Source organism: Ptiloglossa arizonensis, chromosome 8 (genome assembly GCF_051014685.1).
Source record: "Ptiloglossa arizonensis isolate GNS036 chromosome 8, iyPtiAriz1_principal, whole genome shotgun sequence".
Taxonomy (NCBI): Eukaryota; Metazoa; Arthropoda; class Insecta; order Hymenoptera; family Colletidae; genus Ptiloglossa; species Ptiloglossa arizonensis.
Window position 1 is genome coordinate 16,099,551 of NC_135055.1, and position 25,133 is coordinate 16,124,683.

Sequence of the window (25,133 nt, forward strand, 5' to 3'; positions counted from 1 at the left end):
TCGGTCGAGTTCCTCGAATACCATTTTTGAACGAAGATGTCGCTCACAAACTACAGAGAAGTTACAAGTCGATATTTCAGATTGCGTGACTCCGAGTCACGTAAGACTAAACCGTGTTATGTTAACGGAAGTGATATGGACAATGCTGAATAGACGATGTTTAGTCCGATTGCTGTTATAAAACCCATCTCTAATGCTAGAGGATTATTGTCAATCTTTTCGCTATTATTCTTAATAAATACATCAATTCTCGCGGTCGTTTGTTGAGATAAATTTCTGCAACTTTGTTTCGTTGAACGACCAATCTTTCTTCTTCAGCCATTGAAACCTGTTCAACAGGTCTCGTATAACGCAACAAGAAAAATAAAATGAAACGAGACACCCAGCGGTTAGTGATCAGTAGTGATCGTATTCGAGCGATCGACTTTTATCCAGTTTATCCAGACAAACTTCGGGAAACTTTGCCGGTCAGTTACATAATCAGATTGTAAACAAAACAAATATCGAAGGAGAAAGTAGAGGAAGTGGTGCGATGAAAAAGAAAATAATCGATTCACAATAGTCCACGATTATTAGAATTTACAGTTTTCAACGGAAGCATTGCAGATCGTGTGAAACGTGGCAATAAACACAGGGAAGTAAATTATATTCATTAAAGCGCCCCCACTCTTCTCCCTTTAAACGTTTACCATAGAGATAAAAAGCCCTGGTGAACTGAAATTATCTTTCTGCATTGAAACCAATTCAGTCACGACTTACCAGCCGTCTAGTACGACAGCAAACTACACAATGAGCGATCCAAGCAACAGTCTTAACACTGTGATCAATTTTGGAGCAGGACCGGCTAAGCTTCCACATCAGGTATCGCGAATAATTTAACGTGTTTGCAAATTGAATTTTTTTTTTTTTTCTTTACAAAGACAGCATACTTCCCAACATTTGTAGACAATTGTCACACATGCCGGTTAAATTAAAACGAAATAGAAGTGCAATTGAGTCAATAATTCTTTTTTCTCTTTGTAATGTTTGAATACCACTCGTGTCAAATGGTATAACTTTTTCAAAGTTTTTCCACCTTTTTCGCAGAGCAAGAACAAACATTACAAAAAGTATTTTATTGCAGTTGTGTGTAAAGTTAAAAAATAGTATAATACGAAATTTCGCGAAACGAATGTTGCGACGATGTAGATAAACTGTCATTAACTGACATTACTGTATGTAAATTTTCGAAAAATTGTCGGCAATTTGTTTCAGCTTGATAACTCGAAATTAAGTTTGGAAAGATATTGTACATTACTGTAATATTGTTTGCATAAAGGTCAAACTCGTTCATTGAACTGCAGAGTACGTCGCTTAATATCATCTGTTGTGAATGATTGCGAATGAACATTCAAGAAATTGAGTACAGTTCTTTATCTCGGATCAAATATTTTTCCTGTATCTCAAAATTCTTTCGTTCGTATTTTCGTATTTCATCGTCGTGCGTATGAACATTGAACAGAAATTCGTATATTAGTACATATTGGTTATTTAAAGTCATGTCACCTCTGAGATAGATTATTAGCGACGAAATTCTGTCTATTTGTCAAGGTTTAAAATGTTTACAAACGATTAAAATATTTTGAGAATTTCGATGGCAGGTACATTTCTTTGTTATCTCCTAATTCTTTGCGGAGGAATCGACGTTAAAATATAGTCACATCGGAACATCACGTACAAAATATATCGATAACAATATACTTCTTGTAGGTATTGAAAGATGTTCAAAAGGAATTGCTTGCATACGGTAATACTAAAATTAGTATATTGGAGTTGAGTCACAGATCGAATGATTTCAAAAATGTTATCGAGGACGCTCAAGCAACATTGCGGGAAATATTGTAAGTCGATATGAAAAATAAAAAAATTATAAAAAAATTTAATCTCACCGAAAATAATAAATTCAATTAATGAATTTTCATTGATTTTCCAGGGCACCAGTAGTTCTTAACATTGTGTCTTGTTTTTAGTTGCTCGATTAGTCGATCGTATTTAACAATTTTTTTTAAATTTCGAAAAATGGTTACACGTGTTTATTTTTCTTTGCAATTTGAAATGTATAAACTTATTGAATTGTTTAGGATAAAATACTCCGTATTGTATGGCAGATTAAAATGTTTTTAATTTGTATGAGTCATTGCTTGTATGAGCTGTTTATTAATGAGATACAATGTTTCATTTTAACAAAGACCAAGAACATCTGTATACAAATAAACAGTTTATAATATTCGTTTGGATATCATATAATGGAGTTATTTAAATTTTTCAGGCATGTCCCAGATAATTACAAAATCTTATTTATGCAAGGAGGAGGAACAGGGCTATTTGCAGCTATTCCTTTAAATATGATGACAACTGGCACTGCAGACTACTTAGTGACTGGTAAATATCTATAAAAATTGTAGATATACATTTAAAAAAAAAAAAAGAAATATATATTTTAAGATAAAGATTATGTTAACGGGGTATATATTTGTAAGGCTCGTGGTCGGCCAAGGCAGCGAAAGAAGCAGCAAAGTATGGTAAAGTGAATTTGGTTTTGCCAAAAACGACCAAATATACCGAGGTCCCCGATCCATCTACCTGGAACTTGGACCCAAATGCATCTTACGTTTATTACTGTGACAACGAGACAGTACATGGTAAACAAATAATAATATAATGAAACTAGTACACGTGGACAATGATCGGTTCGAAGAAAATCGAAAATTATGTTTATTTCATTATTTAAGGAGTTGAATTCAATTACATTCCTGAGACTGCCGGGGTACCACTTGTTGCCGATATGTCGTCAAATATTCTCACGAGAACTTTAGACATTTCGAAAGTATGTAACGTTAAATTTTTGGTAATAATCAAATAAAAAGAAAAGGTGACGAAACTGTAAATAACAATAATATATTGTTCAGTTTGCAGTAATATTTGCTGGTGCGCAGAAAAACATTGGTCCGGCTGGTGTAACGCTCGTGATAGTGCGAGATGATGTTCTTGGTCATGCTATGAAAATTTGTCCATCAGTGTTCGATTTCAATGTAATGGCAGCTGATAACTCCATACATAATACACCGCCAGTATTTCAGTAAGCATTCTCGACAAAAAGGTTACGAAATAAGTAAATACATGATACTAGATGCTCCTTTACAATCGTTGCTTATGTTCAAATACATAAGGATCTGTGTATATATTAGAATTTAAAATAGTTTTTTTTACATTGGATATTTTTATGAATACGTAATGTTTCTTTAAATATCCATACCGTTTTTATAGAATATATGTGGTCGGATTAGTCTTCAAATGGATTAAAGAACACGATGGAGTCGAGGGGATGGAAAAATTGGCAAATATAAAAAGTCAAAAAATATACGACGTGATTAATCGATCGAAAGGCTTCTATTCGTGTCCGATTAAGCCAGATGTACAAAGCCGGATGAATGTGCCATTTAGAATAGGCGAAGACGATGAGGAACTTGAGAAAAAATTCCTTTCCATCGCGAGCGCACGTGGAATGCTTCAGTTGAAAGGTCATAGGTCAGTGAAACTTAAAAAATAAGCTACACAATACTGAGTAGCATTGATTTTCCAGTTTAAATAATAGTTGATATCTTTCTACTATGAATTTTACTTAAATGAAAAACTTGAATAACATATGGATACAGTGGTTTCAACCATACAAGTTGTACTTCCAATCACCATTCAATGTATTGCATTGTGTTTTAAGTTAAATCCAGAAATATTTTATTACAGATCTGTAGGTGGAATTCGAGCATCTTTATATAATGCTATTACTATAGAAGAGGCAGAGAAACTGGCAGAGTATATGCAATGGTTCTACAAAGAACATTGTAACAACAATTAAGAGAGTTATAATATAGTCTATTACAAATATTATTTCATAAAAAGTAATGTGTATATATATATATGAGGTACATAATATTTTATATACAACCTTTTATACAACGTATAAAACAACAACGTTCATTCAAATATCAGCAAAATAAGCATTTAATAGTAACATTTATTGCTTTCCTAAGTATTACATATCATACTATTCACCAGTTTTAGATGTATTTTCATTTTTTCAATAATTTGAATTATTCTTAAATTTATCAATTAATAAATCAATAAAATTCTGGTAGTGGTGTTTTTTTGCATTCACAGCTCTCTTTGTCCTGAGCTACTCGATTTGCATATATTATATCTAGTTCCCTTTCTAGACTAAAATTAGTCTTACGGCATCCATCTATTACAGCTTTGGCCCACTATAGTTAATATTTTGTATTTATTTGTTAAGTAGAATTAATGTATTAACATGTTCATTGCTCAATAGCCTATTTTCTGACAGTGAACATGTTAACATAAAAATTTATATCAAACTTCTTACACTTCTGAATAAATTACCTTAAAATATTCTTTTACTCTGTTTGATGACCAACCAATTGGTGTACTTCTCTGAAGATCTCTCAAATTATATAACTTATCTGCTAAAATAACCAATTTAGCTTTATAACTTCGTTTGGGAGCATTTACTATTTGCAATTTCTTACGCACTTCTTTTGGTAACTTCTTGTCATCAGTTACTTCTTTAACAATATTACAAACTTCACTACCAAATTCATTCTCTATCTCTTCGAATGTAGTATCTGTATCTTCTACAGTATCGTGCAAGACAGCTGCTAAAATTACAGCTAGGTCATAAATCTTACCTTCTTCGGTTAAGATATTTGCAACACCTAAAAAAATATTATATATCTTCTTTTAACTATTATGTTATTTCTGTTGTCTTCTGTGAATGTAGACTTTTAACATTACAATTAATTTTCTTTACTTGTATCTTTTTGATTCTGATCTAAACCAAACCCTGCTTAAAAAATTACAAACCTATGGGATGATTTATATATGGTGTTTGTTCCGCATCATACCTTCTTTGACTTTTGTGTTTTATTGCTGAAAAGTTGATGCATTTGATTACTAATGTTAATAATTCTGCATTAGGTAATTCTGTAGTACATGATTTACAAGGTCCATATACATTGATTGGATCATCAATGACAGATGCTGTAGAACTATTATTTTCCATGAGTGATTCTTTTGGCAATGCCAAAATCTCCTTGCTTCTTATTTATACAAAATAATTAACAATGCTGATATTATTGAATGGTAAATATATAATAAAGGAATTATAATTTTATCAATAAATTTACAAATATTAAAGAATTATTTAAGTAACATGTAAATTATGATTTTTACCTTTAGGAGCTCTGAATTCATTCAAATCGTTTTTTTATTTAATACTATTATAATGATAAAAAGAAGATAAGCGATTATACGTAAATTACCTTAGATACGTAACTGTTTGATATAACAGCTGATGCTGACGTTATGTTATTTCCGAGACTTCATAATAGAGGAGCCAAAGTTGTATAGGACGGCGCTTATAAAACATAACCTGAGAAACAAGAATTGCATTTGTGGTTTACAAGTTTAATTTGTGTCTCAAAATGCCGCTTAAAAGAAAATTAACGCAAGATGACTTGCGTAAAGCTATGAGTGAACACAAAAAGAAATTGGGTGTTGTCAAAAAAATTGAATCACCGTTAGCAAGATATCCTTTTTACAACGTTTTGACACATTTTAAGGTTAAGTTTCATCTCTTACTTCTTTCGTATTACAATTAAATTTTACGTATTTAATAAATAATTGAAACATTATATCAATTATAAATACTCTATATATTTCTATATTTTTTTTAAAAAGGTAATTTTGAAAACAGTTCCAAACTAAATTAGAAACATTAAATACAAAATTTTATGTCTACGCATCATTCCAATTTAAAAAATTGTCTAAATCCTTAACTATGGTAAACACATATACAGATGTAGGCCAGCTTATGTGTGTTCTCTGTAAAGTTACCATACGTAGTGAAGCAGTTTGGCCAGTTCACTTAAATTCAAAGACTCATAAGGAAAATATTGCATTGGCGAAGAAGACTAAGTTAGAACCAGATACTCCAAAGACTGTTGCACATTCATTTAAAAGGTCTACATCTCCTTCTCAAGAATCTTCTCCGAATAAGAAAATAAAGGGTATATTAAAGAATCCTTCGGCACAATCGACCCAAGTAGCAGGGGGTGTGCTATCAGATTTCTTCGATAATAATTCTAAACAATCCAATGGTACCGAAACATCGAATACTTCTGCGATAATACAAAAGTCGGACAATAGTAACGAACTTGCAAATGACAAAGAATTGAAAAATACAGAAACAGAAGAAGAAAGGGAAAAGGATAAAAGCAAAGATATAAGTCAACCAGTTCTTCCAGAAGGCTTTTTTGATGATCCAGTTTTGGATGCTAAAGTAAGAATATAATAAAAAAGAACGATACGTAATAAATTGGTATAACATTATGTGCTTTTTAATGGAATTGTAGGTCCGTAATGTCGAATATAAAAATCCCATAGAAGAAGAATGGGAAAAGTTTCAGAAAGAAATTAAAGAGGAAACAGCGCAGTCTGCGCAAATAATTGCCGACGATCAAGAAGAAGCAACAACGGAAAGACAGTTAGGTGAAATTGAAGAACAGCTACGACATTGGTCTAGGTAATATAAAATGCAATTAACTTTAATTTAACGATATAAGTTTAAGTAATAAAGAACATATTGTTTTAATAGAGTAATGGATCTTGTAAAACGTAAAGAACAAGTACAAGCTACCGACCGGAAGCAAAAAAATACCGATGAAGACGTTTCTAGCGGAGACGAAGCCGAGTTTGACGAATTTCTCGATTGGAGAGCCAAAAATTCATATAAATGAAATTAAATCTCCTTGTGTACAGTATTTACGATCTTGTAAATATTTAAAGACCTACTACCTTTAAGAGTATTGTATGTTTAGAGTGTTGTTATATCTATTTATCCTTCGTAAAAAATTCTGAATATCGTTTGTATGAAAAAGAGGAGGGGAAAAAAGATGAAATAACGATTACACGACTACTTTTCTAGTTGTGTTTCTTTTCCAATCCCAATAAAAAAAATACGCAGGTAACAGACAATCAGAGTACGTACAGTGTATTAAGTTTTTATTAAAATGAATTCGAAGAGTCAGAATATAATTAAGTTTCAAATACAATCGTAATAGATTATGAATTACCCGTTACAAGCTATAATATGAAATGTATAATATAAAGGTTACAAGGTAGGTAGGCTAAGCCGCTAGTAAAATAGTGTGGGTAGTATATTGCCAAAAATTCAACGATATTATCCACTTTCGTTACATACCGGACATTATAAAATATTGAAAATTGAAAAAATGAGAGACTCGCATACGTTTTACCCGCACCCATCCACGCCGTACCTAGGAAATCACTATTTCGCTATTCGATATCCTCGCGCCTCGAGTTTGTCTAAATGCTGCCTCAAACGGTACTTATAATCTCTGGGAGTATGTCTCCGTAGATTCCAAGTTGCTGCCTAAAAATCGTACAGAGATATTTCTTAAAATTTATCAACGCAGCGCGTAATCATAGGGTTTAATCTTACCTTACGCGATTCTTTCGAATCGAAGCGATCTACGTTTCACGAATGTATTTTGCGCGTGTGTGTGTATGTATGTATACATACATATATACATATATTTATGTATACGTATACATACGCATATATCTTCAAACGTGTACAATAATCTTTCTTTTATTTTATACTAAGTCGAATCACAATATTTCACGCGAACCGTCTACGATCAGTGGTCGTACTTACGAGACGGATCACCGGATATACCTCGCGAACAATTCGATAATCAAAAGCGCAAAAGTACGATTCGGACGAAACTATCTAACATCTCGTCCTTATTATTACTACTGAAGCTTTTCGACGTGCGCACACGGCTACGTAGTCCCTTAAAAGCAAGCGGTGTGTCGGTGATTACAATAATTCGTTAGTAATATATACATATACATATACATATATACACACACACATATATATATACACACATATATATATACATATATATTACGTGTAACAAGGAAACGGATACTCGAGCTTAAGAATTAACAATCGAGAACGATCGTTTGTCGTGTAATCGGTTATTTCGATAAATTCAATGACGATATTTGGTGCTGGATTCAAAGTGTGTTGTTCGTACGTGATACTGTTAACAAGAAAATTACAAAATCGCGAGTAAACTCGTAAAGAACGACGTAAAGATCGCTTTCGTTCGGGATGATCCATCGATCGGATGGAGGGGGCCGACGCGACGCGCGCGAGAGCGATTACCTCGTTTAAAGTTTTCACGCGGTCCTCGCGGATCGACGATCTTTCGTCTCGATCTTGTTCTCCGGACCACCAATTCGGACCGCGTTGACAATCTATTGTCTTAATTTTGATTTCGGGACGTTTAATCGTTTTCGGCGAGAATACGTCGGTTTTCTCGCTCGTGTTGCGTCTTTCGGGGGTTCTCGAGGAATCGTTCTTCTATTTAACGCGACGAACGCGTTCGTCGATCGAATTCCACAAAGATATCAAAAGTGGTCAACAGTGTTACCTTAATACGATTTATACATACATGTATATTTATACATATATATATACACACACATATATGTGTATATATATTATATATTATATATTATATATATACGTATATGAATGTATGTACATATATATTTCTCTTACATCGTTACGGAGAGAGCTCTTGCGGAAAAGATATTCTCGTCGGAGAAAAACACGACATCGTGTCCCGCGGGAACGAAGGGTAATCCAAACACTTCCCCATATTTGGATTATCGTATCGTTCGTCCGCGTTTTTCGCAAGGGTTGGTCGCTTCGAGGAACGAGAGATTGCTCGCATTTCGTGGACAATCGCTCCGATTAACGATCGGTTACCGATCACGTGAAACTTCTTAAACAATCTCGAGGTTCACACTTTTGTAACTATTACGGATTTGTCACTTGATGATTGTGATGGGTAAACAAAGTGTCTGCCACGTTCGTATACGTGACACTCGTGTCCCTGAACTGGACGTCCCTAACCGCGAAGTCGCTTGCAAATCGATCGACGACGACTGTGACACAGTCGCGGCGTAAGACGCTTACGGAGGGAACGTTTGGTCCCCCTTATCGAGGGGGAAATTGTTCGTCACCCACCGGTCGGCGTTCTCGATCGATAATGCACAGTGACGCGCAAGGAAGTGTACTTATAAAACGGAATCGAAGAAATTCAAAACTCGATGAACTCGATGAGATCCATCCCCCATCCCCTGCGCTCGTTCTGAGACTTCTACCAGGGAAAGGAAACGAGACACCGCAATTGTCGTTTCGTTTCTTCGGATTGATTATCGATAAATCGTAGAGCAAGTTTCTGGACATCTCTACGCAAGGAGACGTTCTCTAGATCGGAACGCGAGGATCACCATCCACGCAATTAGAATAGAGACGTACAAAAGTGAGCGAGTGTCTTTGAGTGATAAAGACGAGGCACCCTGCTTGTTACTTCGTTAATAACTTTTTGTTTGTTTCTTTGTTTCTTTGTTTGTTTGTTGTGTTTCCTATCAAAAGGGTGGAGGGAAACTAACGACTCGAAGCATCTTAACGGTATTATCGTTATAATTATCATTATCGTTTATCGTTTATCATTATCGTTATCGTTATCATTATTATTATTATTATTATTATTATTATTATTATTATTATTATTACTTTATCTTTATGTATAACGGTGTGTACTCTAAACCGATGAACGTTAAACGCTAGAGTCTTAAGCGGACGATTACTTTCCATAGCCGAGTATAATCGAAGATTGTTTCCAATGGACCGTGTCGAGACGCGTGGTATATACGCGACACGTGTCGTTGATCTCGCGCGGAGACATCGCCTCGTAGATCGAACGCAAGAGGAAACGTTCTATCCGGAAACGGAAACCTTCCCCGAATTTCGTTCGCGGATCGAGACCGATCCCTCTACGCCGATCACGAACGAATCCACGTTACACGTTTAAACATTTACTGGTCGCTTGTACGCGAACGCGCTCAGGATTCTACATTTCCGTAAACATCACCCCCACCCACCCCCAGCCCACCCCTCCCCTTGGTTCCCACTTCCTTCGCTCTTGTTTCACTTTAAAATCCCCCCTCCCCTGTGTCCCGTTTCTTCGATCCGCGACGCGTTTCGTCCGTTCTCGCTCGCGAGCGCTCGCGAGCGATCACCGGTCGCGCGATCACGTTCAGCGACCGTCAAACGGGGGACGGTGTCGCGATCCTCGAAACGACGTTACCGCTCCCGAGTCGTTGCACGAGAGTAGCAACGGATCGCCGGTCGCGAGGGGAGAGAGAGAATCAGGTGCGGGACGACAACAACTAAGCGAGTCGCTTATTACACGATGATATATTAACGCTAAGAATTATTATTCCTTCGGTAAATGTTTAAGAATAGTAACAATGACGGTAGCGAGAAGAATCTGTCGTAGCTGTACGTTGCACATAGATCACAGAGTGGATACAGTCGCTAGGCATTCGAAAAGTAATCTACAAACAGTGCAAATAGTGCCAAGCCTAGTACCATATATGTATACATATATATTTATGTGTGTATATGTATGTATATATATATATATATATATAATTTTTTTTTCAATATTCTTATAACGATATTCGTATATATATATGTGTGTATATATATATATATATATATATATATATATATATATATATATATTTACGTATCTATATATTTTGTATTTAATTAATCTCATCTCTTTGCGCGAACGCTATACACGCGGAGAGCGCAGGCACTAAATTGCTGAGATACAATCGTACCGGACTATCGATGATCATCATTATTCATTTGGACTCGACGAAATGATTTCGATGTGTGCACGCGCGCACGTGTACATATATGTATGTATGTATGCACGTGTGTGTGTGTGTGTGTGTGTGTGTCTGTCTGACCGTGTGTATACAAGTATTACGAGGTGTGTTTGTGTGTGTATGTATGTGTATAGATCGACGTAAAAGCTTTCGTGAACGAGATCTTGTGCGATTAATAAGGTAGTCGTACGAACGTGTTCGGTACGTTTGGTCGCTCCCTTCTCTCTCTACGTTGAAATCTCCCGAGGCGGCTGCCATTCCCTCCTTACATCGTACGGAACGATTCACGCGGAATTCACTTTTTCCCACCGGGAGCGCGCCAACCAGACACGTATACGCGGTCTTCAGATTTCCAATAAAGAAATAACCGTGTCGCGGTAGTTGCAGGTATCGAGTGACGTCTCCGCCCACGTATTCTGGACGTACAAAGTAATTGTCCCCTGTTTGCGCGCGTCCAGATGCCGCACAAGTAGCGTTTCGAAGACGGTCGATCGCAGGGAAAACAGGAAAGAGGAAGGGAGAAAAAATGCAAAGAGCGAGAGAGAGAGAGAGAGAGAGAGAGAGAGAGAGAGAAGAAGAAGAAGAAAAAAAAGCGACGTGTCCACGTCGAAACGACGTGTCGATCGCGAGCGAATCGGGTTCGACGACCCGTGAAAAATCTGAGCGATGAGAAACAGGGAGTACGAGAGCGTTTGTTTGTTTCTTTTTTTTTTCTTTCTTCTTTTCTCACGGGGTACAGCTACTCCTCGTTTATGCCTAAGTGGTGCGCGATCGGAGTTGTTAATAGTGTGTGTGTGTTTTTTTTTTTTGGTTTCTTTTTTTTTTTTTGCTTTTTTATTTTCTTGTATATCGTGAAACGGATAGAGCTACGACGGGTGCTTAATTATCACGCGACCGCGATCGGTCGCCACGTTACTCCCAGGATGTCGGTTTCAAACACTTTCGTCTGGTCCCTTTCGTGTTGGCTTCTCGTTTGAAAGCAGTTTCGACGGCGAGAACGATTGGTTCTTCATCGATGTCGCGCCCGGGAAAGCATACTTCTTGTATTTATTTATTTTTTTTTTCTTACTTTTTCTTTTGTATTTTTTTTTTTTTTATTTTTTCTTAAAGAGATTTCGCGAGCCCCGTCTCGGGCGGTTCCCCCCTCGCCGATAATTAATATTCGTTCTTCGCTTCAAACGATTCGCGTCCCTGACTCTCGAATATCAGACCAGCTGACGATTCGAAGAAGGTAAAGTAAGAAGAATCCACGAGTGACACACTCGTCCGGAGCTTCCATCTTTTAACTCTGGTGTCTGATCACGGTCGGTGAACGATCGAGAGACAATATCGTTGAGATTCGATGGCGAACTCGGAGGTTAAAAGATGGACATTTAAAAACGATCTCACCCGGTGGATGATCCAACCGAATCATACCTGGCGATCGGCCGGATAGATCTCCCGTTTTTTCTATTTTTATTTTTTTTTTTACGATTCCAGACCTGGAACGATCGACTCGTCGAGAGTTGATTCGCCATCGATTGCGAGATACGAATTTTGTTATCGGCTAGGGTCGTTTAGCTCGAAGCGATGAGTGTTGCGCGGTGACACGTTATGCTGGATCGTTTGGTCCAAACTAACATTTGTAAACCGATAAGAGACATTCGGGTTCCCAGCGAACAGTGGAGGGACGAACTTTGAATCTTCCGAGTCGATTGGAAACGAATAGATCGAAGACGCGGAGGGTTGTGCTTCAAAGTGATAGACGATTCGTAAGATTAAGCAATTTCATTTCTTTTTTTTTTTTTTGTTTTTTTTTGTCGTAGAAAAAGGTTACGTTTTTCTTTCCGCTTTCTTTTCTTCGTGTGTTTGTGTATATATGTACGTGTTTGTGTGTTCTCATTCTTTTCCTTTTGCAGTGTCGTACGCAGCAGAGTCGGAAACAATCTACGAGAAGTAACTTGAAGATTCACCCTCGGGAATTCTCGATGAAATTTTAAACGTCGCCACGGTGTTATCCGCAGTATCCTCGATTTTCTCGTGAAAAATACACGGATAGTTATCGCGAACGTGGCCGCGAATTCATCCGACACTCTTCTCGTTAATATCGATCACGTTTCCTCGTTGGCGTTCCTCACGGCTGACAATACATCAAAATCACGAACGTGACCCGTTCCACGAACGAAAATTATACAATAATACCAAAATCACGGAACACGCGGAACGCGATTCGTTCCATTGAGGAAAATTATATAAATAATTTCACCACGGAAACATCGAAGACGCGCGATCCCCTAAATCGTCACCATTCGCGTTCTTCCCGAGTTCTCCTCGGGTAGATTCGAGACACTTCGAGTCTTAAACAACAAGTGAAACTTAAACAACGATCATCTCGTTAAACAACAATCATCTCGTTAAACAACGATCACCTCCGGTCGTGAATATCGGTATTCTTTCGATCCAATCCCCAAGAATGAAAAATCAATCGTTTCCAGAAGGTTTTCGTCGCGCTCTGTATCTGTATATGTATGTATTATATGTGTGTTTTTTTTTCCATTTTTCATTTTTCGTTAATTTTAGGTACATCGTGTCGAACGTGAACCGAGAAACAAAAGTAGAGAAGAATAAAACGGACGCGAAATCCCTATCGCCATCGCCGGTGTAACTCGCAATGTCCTCGTTACCGCGATGCAAATCTAGGAGAATCGATATCGTACGCGAGGAAGATGCTCGTTGCAAATATATCACTGGGTAAACAGCGGGGGAGAAAGTAAAGAGTTCAATTGCGATTTGTACGTTGAAAAGAGACACATCGGGATCGCCGCTAGGGCGGATCCGTCGTCGTTCCCCGAATCCTCTTCCGGCGTTCGTCGTCGCGATTAATGGCGAACGATGGACGGTTCGAGGTGACGTGTATTATTTTCGTTGCGGGGTCCTACGCCTTGGCATCGAGAATTTCCACGGTGACGTTATCCAATACAGTTTCCGTCATTGTGTTCGGTTGATTCGGCGGTGACTTGTTCGATTTCGTCGAGACGGCCGACGCGTTTCCGCTGCTCCCGCGGCTTCCGCGGCGTGATCCTGTTCGTGACCCTGGCGACAAAGATTTTCTTGCTAAAGTATCGCGTGCTTTGGCGCGACAGCGCGTACGACATGACACGAAAAGCCGTAATAAAGTTTTAAGCATGAAGAAACCGCTATCGTTCTGAGCAGGCTCTTTTCTCACGTTTGGAAATGTTACAGTGGCGGTCGTCCATTCGTGACAAATCTACACGTACGAGCTACTCCTCACCGATGGTTACCATCCACCGTGACGGAGGAATCGGCGAACGGGTGTTATGGTTCTTTTTCTGGATCTTGGAATATTGAAAATTGTTTCACGATTTCTTCGTGCAGAGTTCATTGAGAATTGTTCGCGAATCAACGGAAACGGAACGCACGAATGTCTCGGTTGAACGCGTAACGTGTCGAGAAACACGATTTTTTTTCTTTAAATAACGCTAGACAGAATTCGACCGCGATACGATTTTGAAAAATTTTAAGTTGCTTCGAATACGCAACGCGTAACGTGTCGAGAAACGTGATTAGTTTCTTTCGAGATTTTATTTTTTTTTAAATAACGTTAGATAGAATTCGACCGCGATACAATTTTAAAAAATTTTAAGTTACTTTGCATACACAAGGTGATTCATAGAAAATTGATTCATAGAAAAGTGATTCATAAAAAATTGGAACGATTTTATTATAAGCGGATCGGTGACATTATAAAGAAATGAAAAAACAAGTTTTCGGTTTGAGAAATTTCCAAGAAAAGTCCCTTCGCCTTTTATCTTCCCTCTTCTGTAAGGAAAGAAGATTTCATCTTCCCTGTCTCTCAACGAAGAGAGAATCTTCTAAAAAGAATTTAGAAACGATAAAATTCCGCTCGCGAGTAACCCGGTGACAAGTGATCGTCGAGCGTATCGCGTACAAAACGCGGCTGCGGATAACGATTCTTTACCAGCGTTGAAACACGTCGACATAGAATTTTATCTGCAGCCCCGACATGCAAGACCATGAAACTTGTAAGTCTCGCGTTTCAAACCGCCACTGTATGTGCACGCGCATGCAATTACCTAATTCTAGTAAGTGCTTGAAAACTCGAACTTCAAAGGTGTACGAATACGCAGCGATCGAATCCACCGATAAATAATCCTCGAACCGAGTGAACCGACGTTCATCGTTAATCGTCAATGGGGAAACAGTCCACCCTCGGGGCTCGACCGGTGTTATTCGTTTCCGGTGAACTCGATCGATAATGTACCTTACCGTGTGTTTAACCGAGTCAATTGACCGAGTTGCATTCCTTGAAGAGTTAAAAAAAAAAAAAAGAAGAGAGAAAAAAAAAAGAGAAAAAAAAATTCTAAATGCGAACTGGTCCCTTTTTAAAACTACTTCAGAACTCCGTGCGTTAATGTAAATGTATCCGAGTGCGTGTTTATCCATTCTGGTCGGCGCAACTCGCGTTGCACCACACACTATGCTATAACGTTGATCACTACCAACCCGGAGGAAATAAAAAATAAGAGACGTCTCGCGTGATAAATCGCGTCGATATCAGTGACCTCGCGATATTGTCGCGTTCATCGACGCGGTTGTCGCAGACGATCGTCCGAATGTTTTCTTATTCCCTCCCAATTTCATCTAACCGTTTCGCTGTACGAGCTACAACACGTCTATACGATCGATGATCGGCTATGTACAGTGCGCGGGCGAGAAGATTGCACTCGAGGTCGAAAACGGGTTCCCGATTACGTTCCTCGGCAATCTCGTCGGTCTGGAAACGGATATCCGTTTCGTCCCGTTACGAGATTACGAGCCACGCGGTACCGTGAACCGATCGTCGACATACCTCGAGTGCAATCTTCTCGTCCGCGTACGGTACGTCTAATTGTACCGGGCGCGGGATCTGTACGTTAGAACTCGTCGTCGTACGCAAGCAACGATCTTTTACTGTAGCAAGCAACTATAGTCGTGATCCTCGAAGACGCTAGATAGAGAGGAAACTCTGGTCTATCGGTAGAGAAGTCACGGGCTCGAGAATTTGTGAAAAAAAACTCTAGGCTCGAAGTTCTGACGTATCCGAAAGAGGGTAAGTACCATAGGGGCTGTATGTACAGAAACACATAATACGCTACGATACACCGTAATACGCTATATGTAATGACGTCGTAAGAATGCGAAACTTACCCTCTTCGAAGGACGCGTCAATTTGAAAAGTTTTTTTTACAATAGAGCACCTCATAGGTCCACAGTACATGATAATCAAGATTTAACGGTCACAGACGGGATCATTAAACAGACTACTGCTATAGATGGTCGACTGCAAAGAGAGTCAAATCCATTAAAAGAGGAACATGATTATGGCGTGTAAAGGATGCATCGTTCTGGCGACACTTTAGGGAACCTTTAATATATCATTACGGATGTAATCTCTCCGATGTTTCTCTCGGTCTTCTTCGATCCCTTAACATTCTACTTGTGATTCAAGAAACGCTTCTGGGTACTACCATCCGACACAATTTTTCCTTCCATTGTATCGCAACGATCGTTTCGAGACATCGGTTGCCAATCGAGCGAAACCTTACCCGATCAGATTTCCATATTTTCTAATTTTATTTCCCATCATCGTTGAATGTTTCAGTTCGCACGGGTATACGGTACTTACGAGTTATCGCACGATTCGTAATCTTTTTTTTTTCTTTTTTCTCGCAACAGTGAAAATTCAATGTCTATCGTAATCACGAGCTCCGATTTTCATCAATATCGAAACGTAGCGGATACTGCGATAGAGCGTTTACGCTCTAGTGTCAACGACGATACGATTTCTCGGACACCGTAAAATATTCAGTCACAACGATGCATCCAAATGTAACACATCGATCTCGATGCACACTCGAATAGAAAGTATCAGCAGTTATTCTACCCTCTTGGCAGGCAATTGTGCATGCGAGAAATTCAGAAGGATTCTGCGCTTAATAGGAGGATTCTAAAGTAAAGATAGATAGGCAAGAGTAGGTAGTCACCTACTTTATGTACTCGTATCTATATTATACATATATGGGATGTTCTACGGAAATCGATATACTGGAAGACAGCTATTTTCGTTGACGACTAATCAGCGCGTGGAATATATTCTCTTCGACTTCTGACCGATTACAACGGCTACGTTTCTAAATTCCCGAAAAAAAAAAACGCTAAGAACGTCATCGTGTACCGTGTGATACGTTTCTTCGACGTTGAGCAATGTTTAAACACCGCGGTCATCGATGTTACGACTGGAACTGTTCTACTTCTACCGCCCCTTTTCACTTATGCGTGTCTCAAATGGCAAACTCTTTACGAGACCATCAATCGGTTCGTTTCTAACAGAATGTTCTACTTCTCGAACACACGTTTACCTTGAATATTTAATGCAGCACGTGGCACCGTTTTGACACCGCTGTGAACGCTTCTATAACCGCAAATCGTAACTGCTACAGGTCAGATAGCAAATACGATTCTCTCTACTTGCCGGTTTGCGAGGGAGGAATGTATTTTCGTCGAGAACGATTATCGAAGAATTTCTTTTCCCACGAAGGACACCGTTTCGAGATGTTCGATCTCGTTGTTTTCACCATTAAGAAAGTAAAGAAAATTCTTCTCGCGTGATATTATCCGTGATATTAAACGTTACGTTCGAATTTTATATTCTCGTTTCAAGATCCGATTCAATTTCGAGCAAATTCGATCCGTGGATAACGATGGGTACTTATTATTTCTTTTTCTTTTCGTTCTCTCGAGGTGCAATTTCTTCGACAGAATATTTTCTCCGTTTTCAACGAATCTCGGTGACGCGATTCGTCTTTGTTAATTTCAAAGTGGACTTGGAGAGGAGTCGGTGATTCGCGTCGCGGAGAACCGTTGTGCCGATTCTGAGACCAATGAGTAAAGAAAAAAAAAAAAGAAAAGAGTGCCTTCGATCGTTTCGAGGAAATAATTGTTCATCGTTATCATGGCGTTGACCGAAACGTTGGAGGCGGCTCGATTTCCATCGAACACCCGATATACCGGCGCGTAAAAGAGTCGCTTGCTTCGTTTCAACGGGACACTGTATAACAAGTTGCTTGCTTAGTAAGTGAATGAATAAAAACCCGTACGGCTCACTCTGTGCTGTGAGTGCTGAGAGTGTTTCGCACCTTGCGAGGCGTTCGGCGAGTGGGCGCGTAAGGAGGCCATCGAGGGTTGCCTCGAGGGAACCCGTACGCTCGCCCTTGAACCGCGTCTCTCTTGCGGGTGCAAGAGTTTGTTCTCCCTCAGCAAGGACACGTTCATCAGACGGGCATTCGGCGTGTTGAAGATGGTACGATTCTCGCGCCAACGAGCCCTGAAACAAGTTCAAACGGGACGAAGTTTCGCCAAAGTTCGTCCGTTGTGAGCCGTGGCCATTTTGGAAAGTTAAGCACGGGAAGTGGGAATATGAGGTAGGTTAATTAGTAGGGCAGTTGATCAGCGAACGAAAGATTCGAGATCGAGTTTTGCTACAGCCGTTGAGAAATATTTTTTTTATTATAGAATTTTCATTAGGAAAAAGGTTTCGTCAGTGGGATTCAGGCTTTATGTTTACTTCGCGCGTTCCTTTGAACTTTGAATATAGCGCGCAGTCGATGGTTGCAGTCGTTTCGGAACATTAAATTCGGGAAGTGACTTGGTAGATCGTTACGAAGGTTTCGAATATAAGATTCGACCTTTGTGTCTTATTTACGTGCCGCTTTGAACTTTAAATTTCGTGTAGAGTCGAGGACAGTAGCCGTTTTGGAACATTAAGCTGGGAAAGTGAACGGATAGGTCAGTTGGTAGAGCAGTCGACGAAGGAAAGATTCGAGGTCGAATTTTGATCCAGCCTTCGGAGAATTCTTTTTCTCGATATGGATGGTTTCGCAAGTAGGATACAGCCTTGGTGTGCGTTCGGTTGAGATGTTGTTTGGAATTTTTTGCGTCGTGCATAGCCGAGGGTAGCGGCCATTTTGTTATATCAAGCTCGGGTAGCGAGCGGAGAGGTCAGTCGGTGGAACAGTCGTCGTTCTGTTTATGTTAAGTTGGAGGTAAGCAGAAGACAACATTAAATTTACATTAGGCATGTGACATTAAAGGTCCGTTTTCAAGTGCAATTTCCATGAGAAGTAGGTCATAAACTCTCATCGCGGGAGTTGGTAAAGTGGAGAGTCACCGCGAAAGATATGCAAATGGGTGGCTTACTTGCTGAAAAGCCTAAGAACGACGCAGATGATGATGAACATGAGAGCCATACCAACAAGAACACCAATCATCGTCGGGTCGACATATTGGAGATTGGGTTCTTCCTTCTGCTCGGCTGAAACAATATATATATAGCCACCTCAGTAATAAAATCAATCGTGCCCGCAATAATTACCATTCCCTTTACCGCGAACGGTTTGTTTATTTCGAATACAGTTCTCGTTTCGAGTCTCTCGTCTCTGGAGGCACTTGGAACGACTTCGACAAACCAATCGACACATTTTCACATCTATTTCGATTCACAATTTGCACGATTTCCGCGACGTTTCGACGCGAGAAGAAGATCTCGAGACTGTGTCTTCCAGTTTGTAAAGATTCAGAACGATTTATATCGTACTATGTCTTTTTACGAGTTAACATTTACAATTAACGCGGTACCATATCCGTTCTTTATCCATACTATCACGTGACGCACAATTTGAGAGAAAATTCTCTTTCGCACAATAATTTACCTCGATTCAAATTTTTCCCTCTCTTCCAAACCTTTATTAATATACACTACAGTCTACAAATCACAAGACCCTTTCTCCTGTGGGTTGGAAACTATAAATCAAGATACACGTACAATTTTCTTAAAAAAAAAGAACCTTACATTCTTCATAAATTTTCAAGAGTAAAACGACACACGCCTGAAACAATACACGTTAGTCTCTTTTCGCAATTTTACATAATTTCGTAATAGCAATTCGTTCTTATTCCGCATACGCGCCTAGCACTCGACGATTTCCAGACGGGAGCGTGTGTGTTTTAATTAAATTCTTTTTATCACTTTCGGCCGAGTGTCGAGTTAACGTTGCACGGTACTAAAACGGTGTTGCTTCGAATTGTTTTATCCGGTTCTGGTCTCGCTCAGCGCTCTCAAAGTTCACTCGCGCGTCTTAATTGATCGCGAGAAGACAGCTGACGAATTAATGAACTCCGCGAAATTGTAGGCCGGAATTCCATTAACTCGAAACGTCTCATTCTCAGCGTGCATCCAGAGATGAGAGTGGAATCTCATTAAAAAGTGCGCGCGGAACTTGCTCCACTATTTTCACTCCCCCCTTTTTCCTTACCGACGCATACTGTCACGCCGTCCGGCTGCGTTAGCGGGATCTTCTCGAAGATGCAAATGCAACGTCCGTCTCTGCACTCCGTCTGGCTCACCCTCGCCTCGCATTGCTCGTTAAAAAAGCACGACTCGTTCACGTTTGCCGCTGCAAACAAAAACCATTAACGGCAACCCGTCTCGTTCCCTCCCCCGTCGTGTATTTGAAACGGTTTTATTTTTTTTTTTCTTTCCTTTTCCTTTCTTTTTTTTTTTTTTTCACGTTCCCCTTCCAGAAAGCCAGATTGTCCTTCGAGAAAGATGTTTGTTCGATGCATTTCTCGCGGAGCTACCATTATACGAATACGAAGAACGACGCGTCAGAATAGCCGAGTATTCGAGTACCGTTCTTTCGAATACTACTACTCGTTTTATTCTGTTTTTAATATACGAGTGTGTATCAATTGTAACACCATCTGTCGATCGTGTACTTTGATGACAATTCTTGATCAATCGTCTCGGAGAATTCGGTGTGACAATTCAGTTGCAAAATTCTGTGTGTGCCATTTGAGGATTTATATGAATATTATTATACGATTTGTATAATTATTATGAATATTTAAATTTCAAAATATTTTTCCTGTAATACTTTCTCGGATTTTGTAATCTTTAATTACTATTGAGATATCGTTACAAAAAATTAGTCGAAATTGTACAATCTTTGGAAGTCGGTTGAACGCACACGCATTCGAGTGCAATCGCAGAAGGATCGATTGACCGTTCGAGATTGCAAAGAGTTACTCTGCACTTTACTGGTTTGTTACTCTTTACGTGAAACATGGACGCACGCTATCATTTACAAACTCGGTGTCTCTTACGTTACGTTTTATCGCGGATTTCGTGCCATTTGGAGTAAAGTGCATCCACTTTGCGATTTTGAACTCGAGACTCGTGGGACGAATGCGTTTTTGTAAAATGAAATAGTACGAAAGGAAAAAAGAATTCCACTGTTAGAATTACGTTTAGCGCTAAACAGTAAAAATTGATGGCGAGTATGTAACGAGAGCGTAGTCATGACCTCTCCGTTGCAAGCTCAATTTCAGCGTCATTCATATTCATCGTTGCATCAGGTTCAATCAGCCTTCGATCCACGGCTTCGAATGAAATTTCAACTGCAGCACTTTATTTCAGTTCCCTTGAACAGCTGTATACTTTGTCGCATAGACTTGTAAATTAAAGAAACACCGTTGCTTCCAGCCAACAAATGTTTTCCATTCGGAGTACACCGCGCGAATTCACCGCAAACTTTTTACTTTTCGTTGCAATAACTTCTGCAATTATATTTTAATCGTTTTCGTTAAACTCACTCGGAAAAGAGGTTAGCGAAGCAATTATTGATTTCTACAAGGTGAAACTAGGGGCTGAGACTGCTTATCGAATTTTTCTCTAATCGAATATATGACTATTTAAACACCACTCGAATATTTGTCTGTTCGAATATTATTTAAGTACTTTAATCGAATACATGACTATTTAAACACCACTCGAATACTTGTCTATTCCAATATTATTCAAGTACTTGGCTATTTAAATACTGTTCGAGTACTTGACTGTTTGAATACTATTTTAGTACTTTACTATCCGAATACTTTGTCCACTGTTTATGTCTTATTATTATACTCGGATTAAATTATTCGAATAGGCCCAACTTTATAAGCGAAACGGTACAATTTCGATCGTTAAAAAGTAAAAAATTCTGAAAACAACCGTTATGAACATTTTCGTCTCCTTTTTATTTTTTTTTTATAAGTGTTGGGTTTCCGACTCGATTTTTCCATTAATACTTCGTTCCCGTGTCTGTAGAATGGTACAATTTCCTCTTTTCTGGTTTATCCCATCGCAGCTTAATAGGTACTCGACCATATTTCTTAATATCAGGCCTGTCAAAAAGTTCACTCATTTCCTTCTAATCGATAATGTCCTGTCATTTGAAACTGTTCGAAGACTTTATCGAGAAACGTTTATCGATCTCTACTCCCATTGTCCCTGGCCGAGACGTAAAACTTCTTAAAAAGATCGCTAATGCACCTGTTGTGAATCTATCAAAAAAAGTTTAAACGCGCTTGGCTATCAAATAAATTCTTGCAAAACTTCCAAATTGTAGCCAGGAGATTGATTACGGACGTATCGACGAATAAAATGAAACGTTCATCGAAATGGAATATACTCTGAAGGTTAATTTCGTTTATCAGAAAGAATAATTTTAAATTCGTCGATGATTCGAGAAATGTGTTTTTAAAACCGAAGCAAAATGCGTAAATCAAGAAAATGAGAATTTTTTTCTCATCGTGTGCTAAATTGTTATATTCTTGCCGCGGGAGTATTAATTGCAGAAATGAAACAGAAAAAGTTTCAGCTTCGAACGGTATTCGGAGTTTCACCGTGTCTTGCTTGGAATGGTATGAAATTTATGACAAAATGGGTTAGCGACGCTAATCTTGTGGACGATGGTGGACGTCCAGGGTTGACGTGGTGAACCTGGTCGACTGATTATCTACCCGCACTGCTCTCGATATATCGACCACGAGGTTGTAATTAGGAGAGTAGCTTAACACCGATCGAGCTTTAATACTAGACCAGTTGCATCCTAATCTTGTGATATTTTTTCTCGTTAATCGAAGGATCAACGCGTCGTCGTGTATCATAGACGCAAAATCATCGAGATTGTTAAAAAAAACTGACAAGAAAAATTTCTCGCGAAAAAATATAAAATTGACCCGATTAATCTCGATTAACCCTTAACTACCATGGTGTAGTCTATAGGAATCTATATAATCTCTACTTAAGTATTTTCAGATATTTTTAAGAGAAAAAATCCAATGTAAATCACTTTGATTAATTTATTAAGTAACAGAATAAATTTAGTTTCTCACCATAACAAAATTCAGAGTCTATCTTACCAATCAGGGGTTAATTGTTACTCAATTAGGTAAGTGTTCTCAATGCAAGTGCATCGGTACAGAATGCAAGTTTCCCCAAATTTCTCACACTTGTGTAACTATACTCACCAATCGAGTATACAATATTCTACGATACTTTTACACATATAAATTTAAATTCTCAGATACTCGTTTGTTTTTTCTCTTACATCGGTATTCGTGTTTGTACACGATTAGGACACGGAAGTTGAATTTTATCGTTTGATTTCTTACTTCGTTCCGGTTCTGTAAATCCACGGTATCAGATTTCGAGGAAAACATTCTCGAGTGCAATTTGCTCGTAAGATAATGGAATCTGAACGCAACGTAGGCAAGAAGTCGCCGTAATGGCAACGTTCAACGAACGAGAATTTAATTAGTTACATCAGCCACTGGGAAACATAATCTGATCCACCGGAATACGTCGTTCTTGTTTGTTCTTTTTTTCTTCTTTTAATTCCTCGTGGCGCTTCCAACGTCCGAGACCAATAAAGCATGAAACCTCGTTTAGATTCCACGAGAGAAAGCTATAAGCAGCCACCCTTTCGACTTTCGTATCATTCCGATCGTAAAAGTCGGCCACAGTAAAGGGAAAAGTTTCGTTCCTCGAACGTGACTTGGCCGAAACGTCTCGAAACACGTACAGAGGATCTCTGTTTCTGCGTTTCATTATTCTTATTCGTTTTATCATCGTGATCGTCTCTTCCTCGATTATCACGAGAACGGAATCGAGCGGTCGGGTATCCGGCACGGTTGAAAAAATACTAACTTACGGTGTCCACATTTGTCGATATGATTCGTTGCCTTGAATTCCTCTCTGCACGCGCATTTGCTTTTCTTCGGTTCGCAATAAGATCCCGCGAAACCGCATTCGCTATCCTCCACGCACTGGTCGCCAAATTTTTTCGTCCCCCTTCCGCTTAGATCTGCAACAGTGAAACGATAAACAGATTATTTATATCGTTATAAATTTCGCAACGTTAAAATATTTATTAAAATAGTTTCCAAAAGGTGCGTTAACCCTTAACTAGGGTTATTTTGTCGAACAAGGGTATGACAGGGTACAAGGGTACAAAGTTTGTAGAATTTCATTGGTTAAATATTTGTAGGTACTTTTAAGAAGGGAAATATCTGATGTGAATTACTCTTAGTAATTTATTGAGGGAATAATTGAATTTTTGACAATAAAAAAACCTTGAAGAACGCTATGTTATCAGTTACAGGTTAATTTTACCAATGTGTTTGTTTGGAAAGTAATTGTAGTAGATTATTGTTTGGAAATAAATTGAAACTTAAATTCTAATCTTGTTTAGAAATTAAGATGGATATTCCTTTATCTTAAAGGTAGACGAATAATGAAACTTCTCTTGGGAATTTCGATGCAACTAATCGATTGTGGTTCCGTGTAACCGAGGGTTCGTAAGATGGTGCACGATAAAAGAAAACGATTCACTAGGAAAAAGTAGATCGAAAATGTAGAAGAATTTTCTCGTACGTGGCAACGTTCTCGAGGAAATGAATTTTGAAAATTCACAACGTTGCACACCTGACGCGACGAATTTCCAAGTCGATTATCTCGAAAAGGGGGTCACAGGAAAAATTTCTTTCGTGTTTTCGGTTAATTTTTTCCCCATAGAATTACCTCCAGATAATTCAAGATGTATTCTAACCGATCGTTGTTCCTATAAAATGCATTTCGTTCGACCGAGCAAAATTTACGATCAAATTGCCTCAATGTGCTAGAATTATTTATACGCCCGATATTCAGGATGTTATATAAAATATACAATACCTCGAGAGAGAGAGACGCGGTATGTATTTCCTGTATATACAGTCCTGAATATACAGGGTGTGCCAGAAATCGACTTTAAAGTTTCTTCAACTTCCTAAACGAATTTACAAACGAAATCGTC

General features: G+C 38.7%; 4 protein-coding genes across 12 annotated transcripts in view; 2 read left to right on the plus strand and 2 right to left on the minus strand.

The window, feature by feature from the left end:
- Positions 1-216: 216 nt before the first annotated feature.
- LOC143150091 (phosphoserine aminotransferase) lies at positions 217-4,425 on the plus strand. The gene is made up of 8 exons (XM_076318122.1): positions 217-861; positions 1,750-1,880; positions 2,309-2,421; positions 2,520-2,681; positions 2,772-2,866; positions 2,949-3,118; positions 3,307-3,567; positions 3,784-4,425. The coding sequence occupies exons 1-8, from the start codon at positions 790-792 to the stop codon at positions 3,893-3,895; spliced, it is 1,116 nt and encodes a 371-aa protein (XP_076174237.1). The 5' UTR covers positions 217-789; the 3' UTR covers positions 3,896-4,425.
- Positions 3,292-5,685, minus strand: Mesh1 (Metazoan SpoT homolog-1). 6 transcript variants are annotated; one of them, XM_076318131.1, is made up of 6 exons: positions 5,632-5,685; positions 5,287-5,485; positions 4,918-5,150; positions 4,743-4,769; positions 4,438-4,619; positions 3,292-4,298 (listed from the first exon to the last, which is right to left on the minus strand). In XM_076318131.1, exons 3-6 carry the CDS (start codon positions 5,114-5,116, stop codon positions 4,158-4,160), a joined length of 549 nt encoding a protein of 182 aa, XP_076174246.1. In that variant the 5' UTR covers positions 5,117-5,150; positions 5,287-5,485; positions 5,632-5,685; the 3' UTR covers positions 3,292-4,157. The 6 variants fall into 6 exon arrangements, with proteins under 6 accessions (XP_076174246.1, XP_076174245.1, XP_076174243.1 ...); XM_076318130.1 differs by having other exon boundaries at positions 3,319-4,298; positions 4,438-4,769; positions 4,918-5,153; positions 5,376-5,485; positions 5,632-5,674; XM_076318127.1 differs by having other exon boundaries at positions 3,321-4,298; positions 4,438-4,769; positions 5,376-5,485; positions 5,632-5,673.
- LOC143150092 (zinc finger protein 830) lies at positions 5,439-7,030 on the plus strand. 2 transcript variants are annotated; one of them, XM_076318123.1, is made up of 4 exons: positions 5,439-5,641; positions 5,905-6,394; positions 6,468-6,637; positions 6,710-7,030. In XM_076318123.1, the coding sequence occupies exons 1-4, from the start codon at positions 5,538-5,540 to the stop codon at positions 6,849-6,851; spliced, it is 906 nt and encodes a 301-aa protein (XP_076174238.1). In that variant the 5' UTR covers positions 5,439-5,537; the 3' UTR covers positions 6,852-7,030. The 2 variants fall into 2 exon arrangements, with proteins under 2 accessions (XP_076174238.1, XP_076174239.1); XM_076318124.1 differs by having other exon boundaries at positions 5,546-5,675; positions 5,794-6,394.
- A 3,755-nt stretch (positions 7,031-10,785) lies between these two features.
- Positions 10,786-25,133, minus strand: part of Jus (EB domain-containing julius seizure protein) — a 51,419-nt gene continuing 37,071 nt past the window's right edge. Inside the window, exons 2-7 of one of the 3 annotated variants that reach the window (XR_012993011.1) lie at positions 23,994-24,146; positions 20,271-20,411; positions 19,156-19,270; positions 18,096-18,283; positions 16,108-16,240; positions 13,961-13,971 (exon numbers count right to left, since the gene is read on the minus strand). Coding sequence is in view for 2 of the 3 variants with exons in the window: in XM_076318441.1 (XP_076174556.1) it covers positions 13,814-13,971; positions 18,096-18,283; positions 19,156-19,270; positions 20,271-20,411; positions 23,994-24,146 (755 nt within the window). In the remaining variant the exon portion in view is untranslated. Of the gene's footprint in view, positions 13,972-16,107; positions 16,241-18,056; positions 18,284-19,155; positions 19,271-20,270; positions 20,412-23,993; positions 24,147-25,133 lie in introns of those variants that run through there. The other 2 variants (XM_076318441.1, XM_076318442.1) reach the window with 2 other exon arrangements.